This window comes from Equus asinus, chromosome 5 (assembly GCF_041296235.1).
Source record: "Equus asinus isolate D_3611 breed Donkey chromosome 5, EquAss-T2T_v2, whole genome shotgun sequence".
NCBI lineage: Eukaryota > Metazoa > Chordata > Mammalia > Perissodactyla > Equidae > Equus > Equus asinus.
This window is the reverse complement of record NC_091794.1, coordinates 76,991,765-77,008,763: the sequence shown is the minus strand read 5'-3', so window position 1 is coordinate 77,008,763 and position 16,999 is coordinate 76,991,765. Positions and strand designations below refer to the sequence as shown.

Here is a 16,999-nt window from a genome sequence, read left to right as displayed (position 1 = left end):
GATGGACATTGCGAAGGCCAATCCAAGCAGAGCAGAGGGTAGAGGCCAGGAAGTAGGTGATAAGGCTAGATAAGTAGTGAACTCATTTTTCTCACCAGTAAAATGGATAAAATAATAACAACTGTTTAACAACAGCCATCTCGTAGGAATGTGTGATGATTTTAAAGTATGCCTACAAGGGCTGGCCCCGTGGCCGAGTGGTTAAGTTCGTGTGCTCGGCTGCAGGCGGCCCAGTGTTTCGTTGGTTCAAATCCTGGGTGCGGACATGGCACTGCTCATCAAACCACGCTGAGGCAGTGTCCCACATGCCACAACTAGAAGGACTCACAACGAAGAATATACAACTATGTACCGGGGGGCTTTGGGGAGAAAAAGGAAAAAAAATAAAATCTTTAAAATATGCCTACAGATTCTTTGATAGTCCTCCCTTCAAGAGGTAGAACCTCATTCCCTTTCTCTTGAGTGTGGCCTGCATTTAGTGACTTTTTTTTAGTCCACAGAACAGAATGGAAGTGACAATGGGCAACTTTGGAAACCAGGTCATAAAAAAACACTATGGCTTCCTCTTTGTCTCTCTCTGGGATCACTGCTCCAGGAAAGCCATCTGCCATGTTGTGAGAACATTCAAGCAGCCCCATGGAAAAGCATACATTGGGAGAAACTGAGACCTCCTGCCAACAGCCATGTGAGTGAGGATCCTCCAGTCTCAGTCTAGCCGTCAGATTATGCAGCCTTGGCCTATATCTTAGGCAACTTTAGAGAGATCCTGGCCAGAACTGCTCAATTAAGCTGCTCCCAAATTTCTAACGCACAGAAACTATCAGATAATAAATGTTTGCTGTTTTAAGTGATTAAGTTTTGGGAAAAATGTAACACAGCAACAGATGACTAAAACAGGCTATGAGGATTAAATGAGATATATAACTAAAGCTCTTAGCACAGTACCTGGTATAAACAAAATATCAAATAGGTGTTAGCTCTTTAACAGTGAAATTTAATAAGCACTTAAACATGCAGTTCTCCATAAGTGCTCCAAAATATTCAGACTCATCTTCAACATTCCAACTCTACCCACTTAAAAACAAAATGGGTGAGAAACCTCTGCCCACAGAGAGATACTCTCAGCAAACTATAAGCCTCTTAAGAGTAGCGATTACATCAAGGTTTTAACCTCTTTTTAACTTTAAAAAGATATGCCTATCAAGGTTTGTAAAGGACATAAGGAAATAGGCATTCTCATGCATAGATCGTGGGAATGTAAATTGGAGAAGACTTGTTAGAAGGTTATCTAGGAGTATCTGTCAAAATTTGAAATATTTATATATCTTAATTCAGCAATTTCATTTCTAGAAATTTATCCTAAAGATTACTTGCTCGTGTACACAAAGACATATGCACAAGACTATTCATTGCATCCTTATCTGTGACAACAAAACACTAGCAACAATCTAAACGTTTACCACTAAGGATGTAGAAATATTCAGTGAACAAAACAAGCGGTCGAATAATATATACAGAACGACTCCATTTAGTTACACTTACACACACTAACCCATTAGCTAATTCATATTAAAAGCTACTATGATTTTGTAAATATAGAGAAAGGTGACCAAAAGAATGCAGCCCAGACTACTGACAGAGGATACCTAGGGGGACAGGGAATGTGTATGTATGTGTATGTATATGTGTGAGAGATGGTGGCACATACAGAGATATAGAGGGTAGAGGGGGAATTTTCATAAAGCTCTATGTGTATTTTATTATTTAAATCTTATATAAGAATACATTCACATATCAGTCATGAAATTTTAAAGAAAAAGATGGGAGAGGAACATACACATAAGTAAAACATATCACAAAACTTTAAAAAGGGCTGACAGATTTCCTTGTCTGGCCTTTTCTTCCATGCCCTCTACTGGGTTTCCTAAGACTACGTTAACATGCTCAATGATAAAGTGCTAGGAAGGGGTTCCTGCCCCAGGTATGTTTTACTCAGTGGCCTAAAGTATGTACATAGTTGGCTCTAGACCAACTTGATGGGCAAGAATATGGTTATTCCAAATGCCCTATCAATTGTGTGGTTACCTCTTGGCCATCTGAGGGAATAAATTCCTTTCACTGATAACTGGCCAGATCCTTAAAGGAACAAACTGTTCTAGGTGGAACGATCTGGGTAGAAACTATTCTCCCAGGCACTGCAATATCCTGAGGCTACGGCAGAGCCGGATACTAATCAGAAGTATCTCAAGACTAGTAATGGTTTCACAAATGGCCAGTGTAGTTGGTTGGCAGATACCATTTCACCCCAAATCAGAGGAGCAGTTGAAAGCCAGTGCATACAGGGTAAGGTGAGGTCTGCTTCACTTCTCCCCATCCCCAACACTCCACACCTAGGGTAACAGCTGCCTCACTGAAAGAGTACACCCTGAAGAGCTGACCATTAACTCCCTAATTACCAAACATCGCTCAGCACTTCTTAGTCACTTATAAGACATGGACCACACACTCGTCACTAGGACTCAGTTACATTCCCATAAACCACAAAGCTGGATTCCATCTTTTAGCATGCTTCTCTTAGCAATGGAATAATGCCAAAATCTATGGAAAAGTACGGCAAAGCTACATGTGTAACTACAACGGAGAGACAAGGGGCACTCCCCCATTACTATCTCTGGGACTGCTCTGGTCTATGATAGACACATTGTAGAATGTCAGATTGGATTCAAGCATTACAGAACTTATCTTTAAAAGTTACACACTGCATCTCAAAGAGTCTAAAAATTTGAATTAAGGAGAAGACATTATGAAAAAACCCCACATTCCATCCAAAAGATGAGTCATGACTTTTATGCATATTACATGACTTTTCATTAGCAAAATTAAAAATAGCTCCTGTAGACCATTTGCTTATTAGACTGTTTTATACTATAAAGTCTGAGATGCTGCGTTTTTGCTTTTGGGTTAAAATTAAGTGTTCTTTAAATAGTAAGTAAAAAAGTTACTAAAACAGACACTCATCAATGACGAATGATTATGAGCCCTACTAGAAACCTGACATCACATCCTTTCAACCTTATCTACTAAGCACATACTGCATCCTATAGAGGATATAAAGATGGAAGGCAGAATGGAAAACTGGAAAGAAAACAGGCTCCCAGGACTTGAATATTTTAATACTAGCATGACTACACAGCTGTGTAACCTTGGGCAAACTACTTAACGTCTTTATTTTTAGTGAGGAAGATTGTCCCTCAGCTAACATCTGTGCCAGTCTTCCCTTATTTTGTATGTAGGACACTGCCACTGCATGGCTTCATGAGTAGTGTGTAGGTCCGAACCCGGGATCCAAACCCTGGGCTGCCAAAGTAGAGTGCGTGGACTTAACCACTTACACCACTGCACCAGCCCCTACTTAACTTCTTTGAGCCTCAGTTTTCCTATCTGTAAAATGGGACACCATCTCCTACTTCATAGGACTATAGAAGCAAAATAGGAGATCTTATATGTAGTGCATCTAATAGTGGCCTGCGCAAAGAATGGCCTGCATTTAATGAATGGTAGTTATCATCTTAATTACCATTATCATTGTTGCCATCATCAAGCTCAAAGCTCAGAGTACAGTGTACAAGCTTTTAGTGTAATAGGATGCATACACAAATAACTATCACATAAGGTATCTGGACAAATGCCAAAAAAGAGATACAGAGCAGACTGTAGAAGGGCACTCAAGGTCCTTCTTGATATGGCTCTTGCTGACACAGCCTTACTTCTGGCCTCTTTCTACCAAACTATAGCTATCATAAATAAACTACTAAAATTCCCTGAACATGCTGTGTTTTTCATTTGTCTATGCTTTTGCACATACTGTCAACTCTTGTTATTCACAGTAGTTACGTTCTAGAAAGCTGCAGCAAACATTGCATTAGTGAATACTGAACCATTGCTCCTAAGGGAAGTACAGGGTTAGGTTCCTGAGAGCCCTCTGGTCACTACATTTTCGTCAACTGATCAGTTAATATATAACCTTGTTTTACATCTGTCTCTGTTTAAAGATATCTTATTTAATATCTATTGCTGAACTCATGCCTGAATAAAGTTTATCTAACACATGTATTTTTTCTGTAAGGCATATCATAGCCTTCTTGCACTTCCGAATACCAGATAGTACGTCATTCAGCACTATGCTAAGGGGACATTTTACACAGTGGAATCACCAACAAAAAGCACAAAATTGCGAAAAATGTGGCACTAAATATACCATGAAAAGGAAACTTGTTTACAGTATGAGAGCTGAAACAAGGCAGGGTGTTGCATTGTTTGACCTCAACTGGAAATGTTCCTGTTGGGTGACTCAAATTTTTTGCTACTGTATGACTGTCAGTGAATGACTTTGAAAGTGCCACAAGTATAGATTTTTGGGTTACAAACAAATTTTAGCGAGTAGGTAAATTCACAAATACAGCATCTGCAAATGATGAGCATCAACTGTACTGTTTTACCTAGAACGCCCTTCTCTCTTTCTGCAGAATTCACCTGGCCAATCCTGTTTGCTCTTCAGGACTCAGCTCAAGATATCTGAAAAGCCTTGTCTGGGTCAGATACACACCTATAAATGCCCCCATGGTCCTCACATGGGCCTGCTTCTCAATGCTCATCAGTCTGTTTTACAATTGTTTACTTTTCCATCTCTTCCATTTGACTGTAAGAGCTTTGAGGGCAGGAATCACATTTTCTTTTTTGGTTTTGAATCCAAGGCCTATCTCCATAAAAGCAGCTCATTAAAAATTTGTTGAATTAACGGTCTTCAAAGAAGGGAGATGAGACTCCCTACAATGGTTGAGAATGGGTATGGGTATGAAATCAGAGGCTTCATGAAAAAAACAGAGAAGGAAATGAGATTTTAACTATTAGTTTAAAGATTTTCAATGCAAAATTTGATTTAACTTATTTCAAACTAACGGCTTTTTTTCCAGGCTGCATTAACTTCAACTCACACTGTGATAAGGACAGTTCTCGTTAAGTGATAAGGATAGTTCTTGTTAAGTGATATAATACATTTTCTTGTTTAAGCCACTTTGAATTGCTTTTTCAAAAAAAAATTTGCCACTAAAAGCATCTTAATTGACAGAGTTTCCCTTAGATATAGAAACACGGTTAAATATTAATTTTATTTTTATACCTATTTTGGTTTGGACAAATGCCTCTTACTTGAATAGACCATCAGAGATGTGTAATGTCAATTTTAGAGAATCACTCAAACAGAGAGTGATGAGCTCCCTTTGGACCAACACAAAGTTCTACTTCATCACCACCTCTCCTTTTGCACCCACGCCAGCAGAGACTTCCTCTGCATCAGGTTGGTTTCATCAATCAGTTCCATCATCTCTAAAGATCTACTGAAGCTAAAATGGATAGGGTTTCAGTTTAATCTCTCCCAGTTTATAGATGAAACCCTAGCATTGAAGTAAACTTTCATGTATGCTTATTTTACCAGGTACTTCTTGCATTAAAAATAACAGCCAGGCCAAGAAAAAAATGATTCTTTCATTTCCAGATTCCTGGTCAAGGCGAACGTGAACCAAAATATGTAGCAAAGATTTGAAAACCTGTGTGTCCTGTCACACCAAATAGCAATTTACCCTTTGACTCTTCCCATAATGCTGATTTACAAGCAGATGGGAAATAGCTGACTTTCCCTCTTCACCCTGAAAGGTCTCATCCTCGCCTCAGAACAGTAAACTCCATGACTGACTATTGAAATGGAATCTATGGTTTGCCCCAGTCAAAGATGCTAATTATGTCTCATTGCTTCACTGCGGTCTATTTTCACTTGATGTAATCTCTGGCCAAACTGCTCATTTGCTCTGTGAATACAAGAAAGGCCACAGTTTATCCTATTCTTTTTGAAAAAGGAGTGAATATCTGATTTTCCCTAATTACTGAGAGCCCAAAGATAAATGATAATGAGTAAATACTAGGTGGTATAACCCATCAATTATTTCATGAATAATTTAAAACAATGAATAGAACTGAATAGAAAATATCATAAGGCATCATAAGACTAAGGGTAAGCAATTGTTTTCAGAAACTTTTATTTCAGATACACATATATATGGATGTGTTTATTGGGTAATGATGTAAAACATTTCTTACTGTGAGTTCCAGGCAAAAATCTGAAAGCCACTGTACCCAGCCATTGACCTCTGATCTTAAGAGCTGCTCTACTCCTGCACTACCACTGGAAGGTGGAGGGTAGCTTTGGAAATATCTGTAAGCACTTGATTTTAGCACAGTGCTCCCTGCCACTGACTGATTCTGAACTTTGTTACTCCATTCTGAAGAAGAGAATATCCTCCTAGCCCCAACAAGGATGGCATGTCTATTTTTAAGCCCTTTGCAAGTATACCACCCATTTGGTACTTGAGTTTTCTTTGCAATGCACATCTTTCCTAACTAAACTGAAATAACTGAGGACAGGGACTATAGTTACCCAGCAGCAACACAGTACCTTATACATACAAGATGCTCAGTTAACATCCTTTAAATAAGCCCTTTTCCTCTGGCAGAGTCAGAGGAATCAATACCTACTGAGATCTGGCCAATTTAGGGACTGGAAAAGTTTTTGCTCTAGGCTTGCTTGCCTGGCCAAGGTATTTAACAAACTCTGTCACCTCCTCCTATCCTATTCTAGAATAACTATGATTAGCTGTTGATGGTTTCCAGATTTGTTTTAGTATAGTGTATAGCACTACACCGCAAGGCTGAATCTGTATGTTTATAAACTCTATTAAACAAAATAATTCTCATTACCTAATAAAAATAGGCTACTTACTTTTCTTGGGAGTTAGATGACACTCTCTTTTTATTTATACTAATACTGCTCCTTAGGACGAGTTTACTCAAGAATTTCCAGCTCCCTCTAAACAACTCTACATGGTACAATTGTTCCTTTGCAGAAAGGGCTGTTTTAAATATTTGGTAAATGCACAACTATTACCTTAATTTTACCTGACTTTAACGTGTTGGGATCATAATATGCAAAACACCATTTCAAAAAGTAAAACAATCTGAAGTGAGTTCCCTATACCTACAAATTCATACTAAACAAACAAAACTATTCATAGCTTACATAGCAATAAAATCACACTTTTGCTACCTGCTTATTCATTTCTGTGATGTTTATCCAGACTCTGTTCAAGCCCAGCTCTCCAGATTCAATCTTCTCAAGCTGTTTTTGTTTGCCGAGTAGTTCTTCATTAAGTTTGGGAATTTCTTGGAATGAGCTTTTCTGATTAGATTCCACTAGAGGCAAAAACAAGAATAATCATAAATAGCCATAAAGTTCCCTCATGGCTCCAAGAAGAAAAAATGATCATGTAGTAGGAAAAAGATAGATTAATAAAAGTTAATTCTGGGAGGACAGTAAGTGAATACATATCAATCAACTACACTGTTCTTTTATTTGTGTAAGCTCAGTTTCCTCATCTGTAATACAGAGTTAACTATACTTTACAGGACTTTTAGAATTAAGTGAAAGACCGGCTGTAAAGTTCTAAATACGCAGGCCAGGCATATAATAAGTGACAAACAAATTTAAGTATTGACCAACTCAATTAAGGAGCTTTTTGATTAGTCAATGAAGATTTATAAATCTCACTCTATTGATGCTCAAGGTGATAGCATAAGTTCTATTTCTAAATGCTTACATCAATTTTTTTCTATCTCAAATTGGTTAAATCAAGGTGGGTTCTTACTACCTTTCAAATACTGTTATGAAAACTAAGATTTTAATCTTTTTCATAAACAGCAAACAATCTTTTCTTAAATCTTAAATCAACCCTAAAGCTCAAAGTGAAATAGAAGATAAAGGAACACGTTGGGTGAGGTATAGGGTGATATCTGGCCTTTCCTTTGGGAAATAATATCTCCTGAATGGTTTGGAGATTTGATAGCTTGAAGGGAGAGGCCTGAAAGAGGGCTTCCTCTTCTTTCTTTAAAGACTATTTTTCTTTTTCATGGAAAATAAAATATTGATAATGGCTGGTCCTCCAGAATAAAACCTACATAATTTTTCTGAAAGCCACAGACTGCCTGATTAGTTATATATGCTTTCTTTAAAACCAAAAATTAGCATAAAGGACAGATATAAAACAATTTACTAAAATGTAAGCTCCAAGAGTTTTTTGTCCATTTCTGTATGGTCAGCACTTAGAATATACCTGGCACATTTTACACACTCAGTAAGTATTACTGACTGAATAATCCTGGCCCTTGCTTACCTCTCAAACCTGTTTCTCATCACTCTACCTACCTCTTCAATCTACTTTGCAGCCAAGTGGATTTTCCTGACACACCAGCCTCTTTAAGCCTCAGTGACCCTGCACATTCTATTTTTTCTCCCTAGATGCCCTTGGTTTGCCCGTTCTTCATTTCTGCCACCGTAGCCTAGTTAATTCCTTTCAAGATTCAGCACAAATAGCTGAGCCTACCTTGGACCACTACCGCCTCTTTATCACTCCTAACTCTACCAATCATTTAACACTGTGCTGTAATTAGGTGTTAGTCGTCACCAGACTAACAGCTGCTTGAGGACTAGGACCAGGTCTTATTTGGTTATGCATTCCCAGGGCCCAGCACAGTGCCAGGTACACAGAAGCACTCAAATGCTTGTCTAGTGAAATGACTGCAGGGTATGAAATGGAGTTAATGTTAACCTATTAAGTCAAACAAAGAAAACTCAACAAATAAATAAATAAACTCAACAACAAAAAAAATCCCCACGAGAATTGGGGGTGGTAGTGGTATCCTTACTGCAAGCAAACTCACTATCTGAAAACTCAGCGTTAAAAGAAATTTGATATTTTCACTTTTCAAAAATACATGCTAAAGGATTTCTTTATAAATAATAGACTTCTCTAAGTGCTTCTAATGTAACATTTGATTTACACATGGTTTGCAGGAGTATATCTATCTCATTCAGTAAGAACATTTTACGTCAGTCTAAATTAACGCTACACTTAGCATTTCACTGAATTTCCTATACATCTTCAGTTAGGTTGTACAGAAAAACTTATCCCACACATGTCTGCCATTCTCAGGTGGTCAAACATCCCAAGGGAGAGCCTCTCTCTTTCCTGCAGTGTATATGAATTAATAGAAGGTAGACTTGGAAGACGAAGTAAGAAATACATAAACAACTTAGGTTACAATTATTAACTAATAAACATATAAAGCTGATAAGCCCTGAAAACATTCTGGATCCTGAGGATTGTATGAGCCAAGAGGGGATCATAGTCATTATCTGATTTGGGGCTTTTTAGGACAGATAAGCCCAGTAAAGACACTTTGATTACATAAACGGGAGGAAGTACAGCAAACAAACAACTTACAATTACTAATTCATGTTCTTTCAACATGGAAAGCAACTCATTTAAAAGAACTTACTTAACTCTTTTCCTGATCTTCAAGATAAGGAAATGGAGATTTCTGCATACATCCTTCAGACAGAACATACGATGCTGACAGCAAGATTTTATATTTATACGTCTTTATAGTTTGCAATAAACTTTTATGTAATTGTTCCACTTGTTATGGAGCCTCTACCATGTGCCCGGCCCTGTACCTGGCACTAGTGCATACAGAAGACCCTGAAGCGCTCAGTCTAGAGGGAAGCGAGGCCTTGTGACACAATTACTATACAGTGTGACAGATGTTATGACAGAGGAATGTTCTACGTGCTTTGGTAGCACAAATACATCTTTATGTTTCATGGATGGGAAAATGAAGGTGCAGAAAGAAGAAGCGACTTGTCCAAGTTTTACAGCTAGTAATGAGAAAGCCAGGATTTAACAGTCAAATCTTCTGCTTCTAGGACCAGCCCTCTTTGTAGCATGCTCCAGCTGTCACAGACATGTACATCCTAATGTCCTCATTAGCAGAAGACCATTTTTAAGTTCTGTACTAAATGACCCACCTGATACTCTGCCTGTACGATCAGAAAAGGAGATGCCTGATTTAGTAATACTTTCCTTCTTTTCCAAATTCTTTTCCTTCACTCTAGAATTTCATAGTTGAGTGACAGAGATAGATGGTTGGAAATAGAATCTTCCTCAGAATAACTGTGGAGGTGTTTTGAAGTACCTGGTTCTGGAAAAAGAATACTGAGCTAAGAGTTTCAAGGCCAGCCAGTACTTTTAGCTTAAGGATCAAGTTACTCTTGACCACAAGGCAAAATATCAAGCCTATCTGCCTTGTTTCCTATTTCACATATTTCAGCAATCTTGCCTGCTTTTCCTCACAAGTGTCTCAGAAAATTTATTGCAATAAGAACAAGGGGATCTGAATTTCTTAAAAAGGAATTACAGCCAGATCAGCAGATGGTCTTATTGGAGTGATCCAATAAGAGGACTTCCAGTGTCCTCTTGAAAAACAAGAAATAAAAATTAACTTGTTGAAATATATTTAAAGCAGAAGCATAATTCAAAGAAAGATTATTTAAGCTTAATAAGACTGATCTCATTTAGTCAACATAATGGTTTTCACTAAAATCTCTTGAGCAAGTAGTCCAAAATGGTTCAGCCTATGGACTGACTATGCCCCAGGCCCCACTCCCATCTCCCTCAGGAAGTTCCGCTTTACACATTACAGGTGCTGGAATTTCTATTGTAGCAGACTAAAGCCAAAAATCAGCTGGACTAACAATTCTAAATCCGTTTCATTCAGCTGGTTGACAAATGCAGTCAGGGTCTCAGGAGAATGCTGCTCACTGATAGAAAGCAGGTCTCACAGTCCAGGGTATGATTCCTGGCATCTCTTGAATATAGTATTTCCAGGGACTGGTATTAACAAGTGCTCAATAAATATTTGTTGACTGATTAATTACCAGGTCTATTACATGTATACATTTTAAATATGCATTTCTAAACAAATTCCCTGAAAAGCTCAGCTGAGGTATAAATTACATGAGTGTCCTGCAAACACAGGCACAGAGCAGTCAGAGACAGGAATCCCTGGAGGGTAGAATTAAGAAATGTTTTGAAATGTATAAACAAATAATTGCTATATGTGATCAAAACAAGCTGTAACGCAAACCTAGAAAGCCCAACTAATTACAGAGAGATGATGGCACAGATGGGTGTCTTCAGTGGTTAGTTACAATTAAACATTGTTTCTGAGAACCTCATTTCCAAGTCATGCTCACTACTTACAAAGAAAATATTAACCTTAAAAACACCTGGCAATACTGCTAAGGACAACCATTAGAGGGAAAATAACTAGAATATAAATCCCATGCTTTCTTATACTGTACTCTGATTCATCAGTTGATAAAACGTATAGGTCAGGATGATTCTGTCAGAGAATTATGGCTTATCCAATGTTATTACCTGAATCAGAAGCTCAGAAAAAAACCAAAGTTAGTGTTTCAACATTTCTTTTCAAGCAACATCACTAGGAATGTCATTAAGACACTAAGGAGGATTAGCTGTCTCCAGGTCAGTTCGGAACTTGAATAACTGCAGGCAGCAAAGAGAAGCTGGAGTGAAGAGAAGCTAAGATGTTGTGATCTCCTAAGGCTTAAGATGAGAAGTAAACAAACAACTCTAATTTCAGTTCTGGGGCCAGACTTCCTTATGACCTTGAGAAAGCCTAGTGGTCAGTTTCCTGGTGTGCTAATACTGCTAAAGGTTAGAGTATTTGTGATTAACTTGAAACTGGTTCCTTAGCTCACTGAGACCTAGAACCAAAGATCTCAGTGTTGCTAAAGGAAGATGGTTAGGTTAAATCTGGCAGAAGTTAGTATGCAGACACATTTTTCAGAAAAAGTACTTTGGATGTGAAAATATAACTTTTTAATTTAGAACATATAAAATTCTTCAGCTCAAGAAAAGTCTCAAACTTTAAAACTCACTCATGAGACAAATATTTATTTGTGATGTGGCACACGGTATACCTTCCATAAATGTTATTATTATTATTGCCCATTCCTATGTTCTTATATGGTTTTCAAGGAGGAAACTGTTTGACACACTCCCACATTCTTTCTCAAATGACCCTGTGGGGAGGAAGGAAAGAGTCCAGTGTTCCTATTGCTACTTTATACTAGGGGAAGTGACAACAGGTGGAGGTTAACCAAGGTTCTAAACTCCTGGAGCTTAGCGCTTCCCTTCTGGACCTCAAGCATTGACAATAGTGCCATTATTTCAGACACTATTTGTCCTGACGGTGCATAAGCACCGTTTTTTCTTTGCACGTTTAAAAACAAATAACTGTTACCCCATTGAAACTGATGGCTAAGAAAGAGCATACAAATGCTGGAAAAATGTATAATTGCTTCATCAGCAGGCAACTTCATTCAGCACAATCTACTTTGTCCTAGAACCTGGAAAAGAATCCAAGATTATACTCTGAAATGGGCAACCACTTACTTGTTCTAAATTTTTCTTTGAGGGCATCCAGATCCTCCTTCAGAGCAACCTGCATCCACACCAAGCCAACGCAGGCCACGACACAGGCGGCAAGGATGACAAAAGCACAGAGGGGATAACAGATCTTGCAGCATCGTAAATAGTCTCCCCTGGTCATAAGAACAAATTCAACCAGGAATACAAACGTGATTATGAGTACAGCTTTATCAGAAATAGCACACATGTGTTGCCATGCAATTATCTTCTCTGATGAATAACCAGCTGATTTTCCAGGAAAGACAGGGTAACACGCTTACATCCGAACAGCAAGTTGAAAATGACTAAGTAATATGACCTATGAAGTGTTCATCTATTGGGTACAAAGGTTTCAAACCTTAGGTGAAACAGAGGCAGCTCCTGCAGGCCACAGGAGGCACCTGTGGGCACCGCAGTTCACTGCCACCATCATCAATTCAGGTCTTTGGAAACAAGCTCAGGTTAGGAAAGTGTCAAGACCACAGCTTCTCTGCAGTTCCATCAGGGTACTGGGATTTACCTATCTATTTCTCTCTCTCAGATACATACTCACTCCAGGGGACCTTGTTTCAGTTTATAGAAACTTCATAAACTTGAGCAAGTTTTACTGCAAATGGAATGAAAGAAACAGGAATTGCAGGTTTAAGTGGACACCTGTGCACTCTAGCTTATCGGCTCAGAAGGAAGGAAACACAGAAAGGGGTTAGATTTCACAGCAAACTTCAACCAGCACTCGGGGTCTTATCTAACCCAACAGGACAACTATTCCAGTGGAACTATTCTACTTCATCAAATCTTCACAACTAGGATTGCCCTTAACTACCTATCTGGCAAAGCTCATTAGAAGCTAAACTCTTGCTTTAACAAAATAAGGGACACAGACACTCTAAATAAACAAACCTCAAACAAAGCATTCAATCTCTTCAGCACTCCAAACTTCTGCTTCCAACCTTGCTTCCACATCCTCAGCAGAATACTCTTTTCTTTTAATGTACTCCCTGATAGGGTCCAAGGGCACCTTCAAGGTCCCTTCAGCCCTTTCCCACCCTGAGCCCCAATTCCCAATGTCCTCAGTGCTCACTACTGCATTTGTCTAGTGGCTGCACCACCTACAAGTGGTTTGGAGAAAAGCTGTCTCTTCTTTTTGTCCCCCACCCTTCATGACTCTCAAGGTTCATACTTTCTACAGTATGTCCCTCACCACATTCTCCCATCACCAAGATCAGACTCATCAAGAGTGCAAAAAATAAATAATGTGCAGGTCCTAAGGTCCCTGTTTCTCTTCTACTTTAAAAAAAAAAAAAGGCTAGTTCTAAAAGCTTTTCTGCTCCTATGTCCCTATTCTTAGCTTCTTTGCTCCTCCCACATTGGTCTCTCTGGGCTCTTGGCACATTCCCCAAGCGCACACTACCACCCTAGATTCAGAGCTCTTCTTTGTACGGCTGGAGACAGAACTCTACTTATCCTTCATTCAGAACCTGAACTCATCTTCTCCTTAACATCTTTTCTCCCTCTTTGCCTTCCAAGGTCTACACCTTTTCTCTTCCCAAGAACCCCCTTCTTCCGTTCCATTTGTGCCCCTGGTGGTGCAAGGAGATGCCTTTTCCCCATCCCGCTCCTCACATCACTTACTTGACAAAGCGGGAGCGATTTCCACCTACACCGAATTCTTCTTCCTCCTCTGAGCTGGACTCAGAGGCTGAGTCAGGAGGCTCAGTGCGAAGCAGGCGGTGGCCTGAGCCCTTCTTGGGCTTCTTTCTTCGGCTGTCCCCAGCCAAGCCAATCAATGCATTGAGCTCCTTGCGCTTTTTCATCTTCTTGTGTGGGGTGAGTGGAGCACCCACTCCGGAGCTGCCAGGTTCGTACCCGAAGCCCAATTCTCTCGCTGCCTTGGAGCTGCCTTCCAGGGTGAGGGATCCTGGGCCAGAGCCCACCGGTCACTCCCACCCAGGGGTGGGGCCGACCAGATCCGCTGAGGGCTGGAGATTGGAGCCCAGAGGAAACTGGAACTCAGATGGGTGGGGGAAGTCACATAGAGATGGCCAAGAAGCTGGTGATCCAAACGGATAAGGCCCTGAGCATGGAGTGTCAGTTAGTTAAGAGGGTGTTAAGGGGGGGAGCAACCTTTGTCTCCCAAAGGGGATAAGAAGCCAAGTCAAGAACGAGAGATTCTCAGCCCTGATAAGTAGATAATATTTCTAAGCGTGCTCCAGGAATTGGGGAAGGACACACAGATGAGTGTTTTGGAGTTCCGGGGCAGGATTCCCAATCGATAGGGAAAAGAAACTTGTTCTTGAACGGGAGGAGAGGGGGAGGTGCACAGCGAGACAAGGAACGCGCTAGTCCCTCCCTAGCTGGACAGGTGGCAGCAGGAGGGGGCTCCCAGTCGCTACAACCCCGACACAGCCTGGACGCCGAGAAGATGCCCGGGTCTGGAGTGATCGCCGTCCTCCGTCCTGAGTTTGAAGGGAGCCTGAGACTGAGGAAGACCCAGAGCCCGGCTCGGAGGGCACGGGCTGAGAGGAGCCAGTCCTGCGCCCGGGGAGACCCCAGCCCTGCTGTCTGGGCCTGGGGGTGAGGTGCGGAGGGGCGACGGCGGCTCAGCCACCTGAAGCGCTCCCACTTAGAGTCTGAGGTGTTCCGGCACCGGCGACTCTCGGCAACTCACATGCACCGCCTCCACTCCAGCCGCGACTCCGGCCCCCGCTCCAGCTGCGGCCGCGGCTGCTCCTGACGCGCTGGCGGCTGCGGCGGCGGCGGCCGCGGGCTCCGGACCCGGGCCATTGCTCCAGCCCCAGCTCACTTCCCCTTTGGCAGCGGCCGCCGGCGCCGCCTGCCAGTAAGCCGCGCTCCCATTGGTCACCTGGCGAGTGACGTCACACCCGGGAAGAGGGTGGCGGCGGGGAAGCGGTTGGGGAGGCTCCGCCCCTAGAAGGCCACCTGAGCCGCGCCGCTCGCCTGAGGAGGACGCGGTTTTCGTTCCCGACGAGCGGGGAGGCGGAGTGGGCGAAGCGCTCAGCTGCTCGACCTACTTGGAAAGTTTGTTAAGCGTCCGGGTCCCCAGTTGTGACCTGGACTTAGCCAGCCTGGGTGTTCCGCCCCTCTGAGTCACATGCTGTTTATTAAAACTTTAGGCGTGTTACAGATTAATGATTCAGTTGAGCACATTCATTCATTCCATAAATATTTACTGAGAGCTTACTCCGTGTCAGGAGCAGTTCCACCGCTGGGGATACAGCAAGGAACAAAATAACTACCGTCCCTGCGTTCTTGCGTAGGGTTGCCGGATTTAACAAATAAAAATACGGGCTACCCAGTAAAGTTTGCATTTCAGATCAACAACGAATATTTTTTCAGTATAAGTATATCCCATGCAGCATCTGGGACCTCTTCATACTGAAAAAATCAATTCTTTTTTTTTTATCTGAAATTCAAACTTAACTGGGTGTGGTGTATTTTATCTGCCAACCCTATTCCTACAGCTTATATTCTAGTGAGAGCAACGACAGGCAAGCATTTCAAATGTTCTGAGGTGATAAGTGCTATCAGGAAAATTAAAACCAGATAAGGGGATGGGAAGTGCCTCTGAGATAAAGGGACTTTTGGTTAGAGACTGGGAGGAAGTGAGGGAGTGAGTTGTGCAATGGTCTTCAGGAAGGAGTGACCTGGAAGACCTGGTGTGGCTGGACCTGAAGAGCAAGAAGGAGGCGAGCTGTAGGAAATGAGGTCAGCCAAGCATCATGGGCCAGACAGTGAAGGGCCTTGTGGACCCCAGTAAGGACTTGGGGAAACCACTGGTACTTTAAGTTGAGAGGAGACATTCTATGGCTTGGATTTTAAAAAGATCACTCTGGCTACTGTGTGAAAAGAGAATGAGGAGAGGGTGAGGGACAAAGGAGAGCAGTTTGTGTCAGTCCAGGTAGACATGATGATGATGATAGACCAGGGTGGCAAGAGTGGAGATGGTGAGCATTCTGGATACTTTGTGAAGATAGTGCTAGCAATACCTGCTGATGGATTAGATGAAAGGTGGGAATAAAAGAGGAGTGATGCTTTTAGGGTGGAACAACTAGCAGAAGGAAATTGCCGTTTACTGAGATGGGGAAGAGCAGGTTTGGAGCAAAGTTGAGAAGCCAATTCAATAGTCACATGGACTGTTTGGTGTATGCATTCGGAGCTATGGGTAGAGTTTGGGGTCTGGAATATAAATTTAAGAGTCATCAGATGTAGACGGTATTATAAGCAAAGTGTTTTGAGCTACTTGCAAGAAAGTCACAAAGTAATTTTTATACATACATTCTCATTGTGGCAATCACACTGTCTAGGGATACCCACCCAGGTCCTGTCTCTTATTTGTCTTTGTGTGTCTGTCCCAGAGGTAGGCACTTAAAAATAATGATCTGATAACTATGCGATGTTTGCATAAGTGGGCAGAGTTGTATGGCGGAGTTTTGGAATCAAGAGATCCAGGATTAAATCATCTTTTAATACTTATTATCTTTGTCAGCATGGTAGCCATTTAAATTCTCTGAGTTTCAGTTTTCCCTTCTGTAAAATGG

At 41.1% G+C, this 16,999-nt stretch overlaps 1 protein-coding gene across 2 annotated transcripts in view; it reads right to left on the bottom strand.

Annotated features, from left to right (window-relative positions):
* EFCAB14 (EF-hand calcium binding domain 14) overlaps positions 1-15,537 on the bottom strand; it is a 37,036-nt gene extending 21,499 nt beyond the window's left edge. Inside the window, exons 1-3 of one of the 2 annotated variants that reach the window (XM_014827881.3) lie at positions 14,073-15,537; positions 12,426-12,574; positions 7,157-7,302 (exon numbers count right to left, since the gene is read on the bottom strand). In XM_014827881.3, the coding sequence (XP_014683367.3) occupies positions 7,157-7,302; positions 12,426-12,574; positions 14,073-14,254 (477 nt within the window). In that variant the 5' untranslated portion in view covers positions 14,255-15,537. The remainder of the gene's footprint in view (positions 1-7,156; positions 7,303-12,425; positions 12,575-14,072) is intronic. The other variant, XM_014827880.3, reaches the window with a different exon arrangement.
* Positions 15,538-16,999: the final 1,462 nt, after the last annotated feature.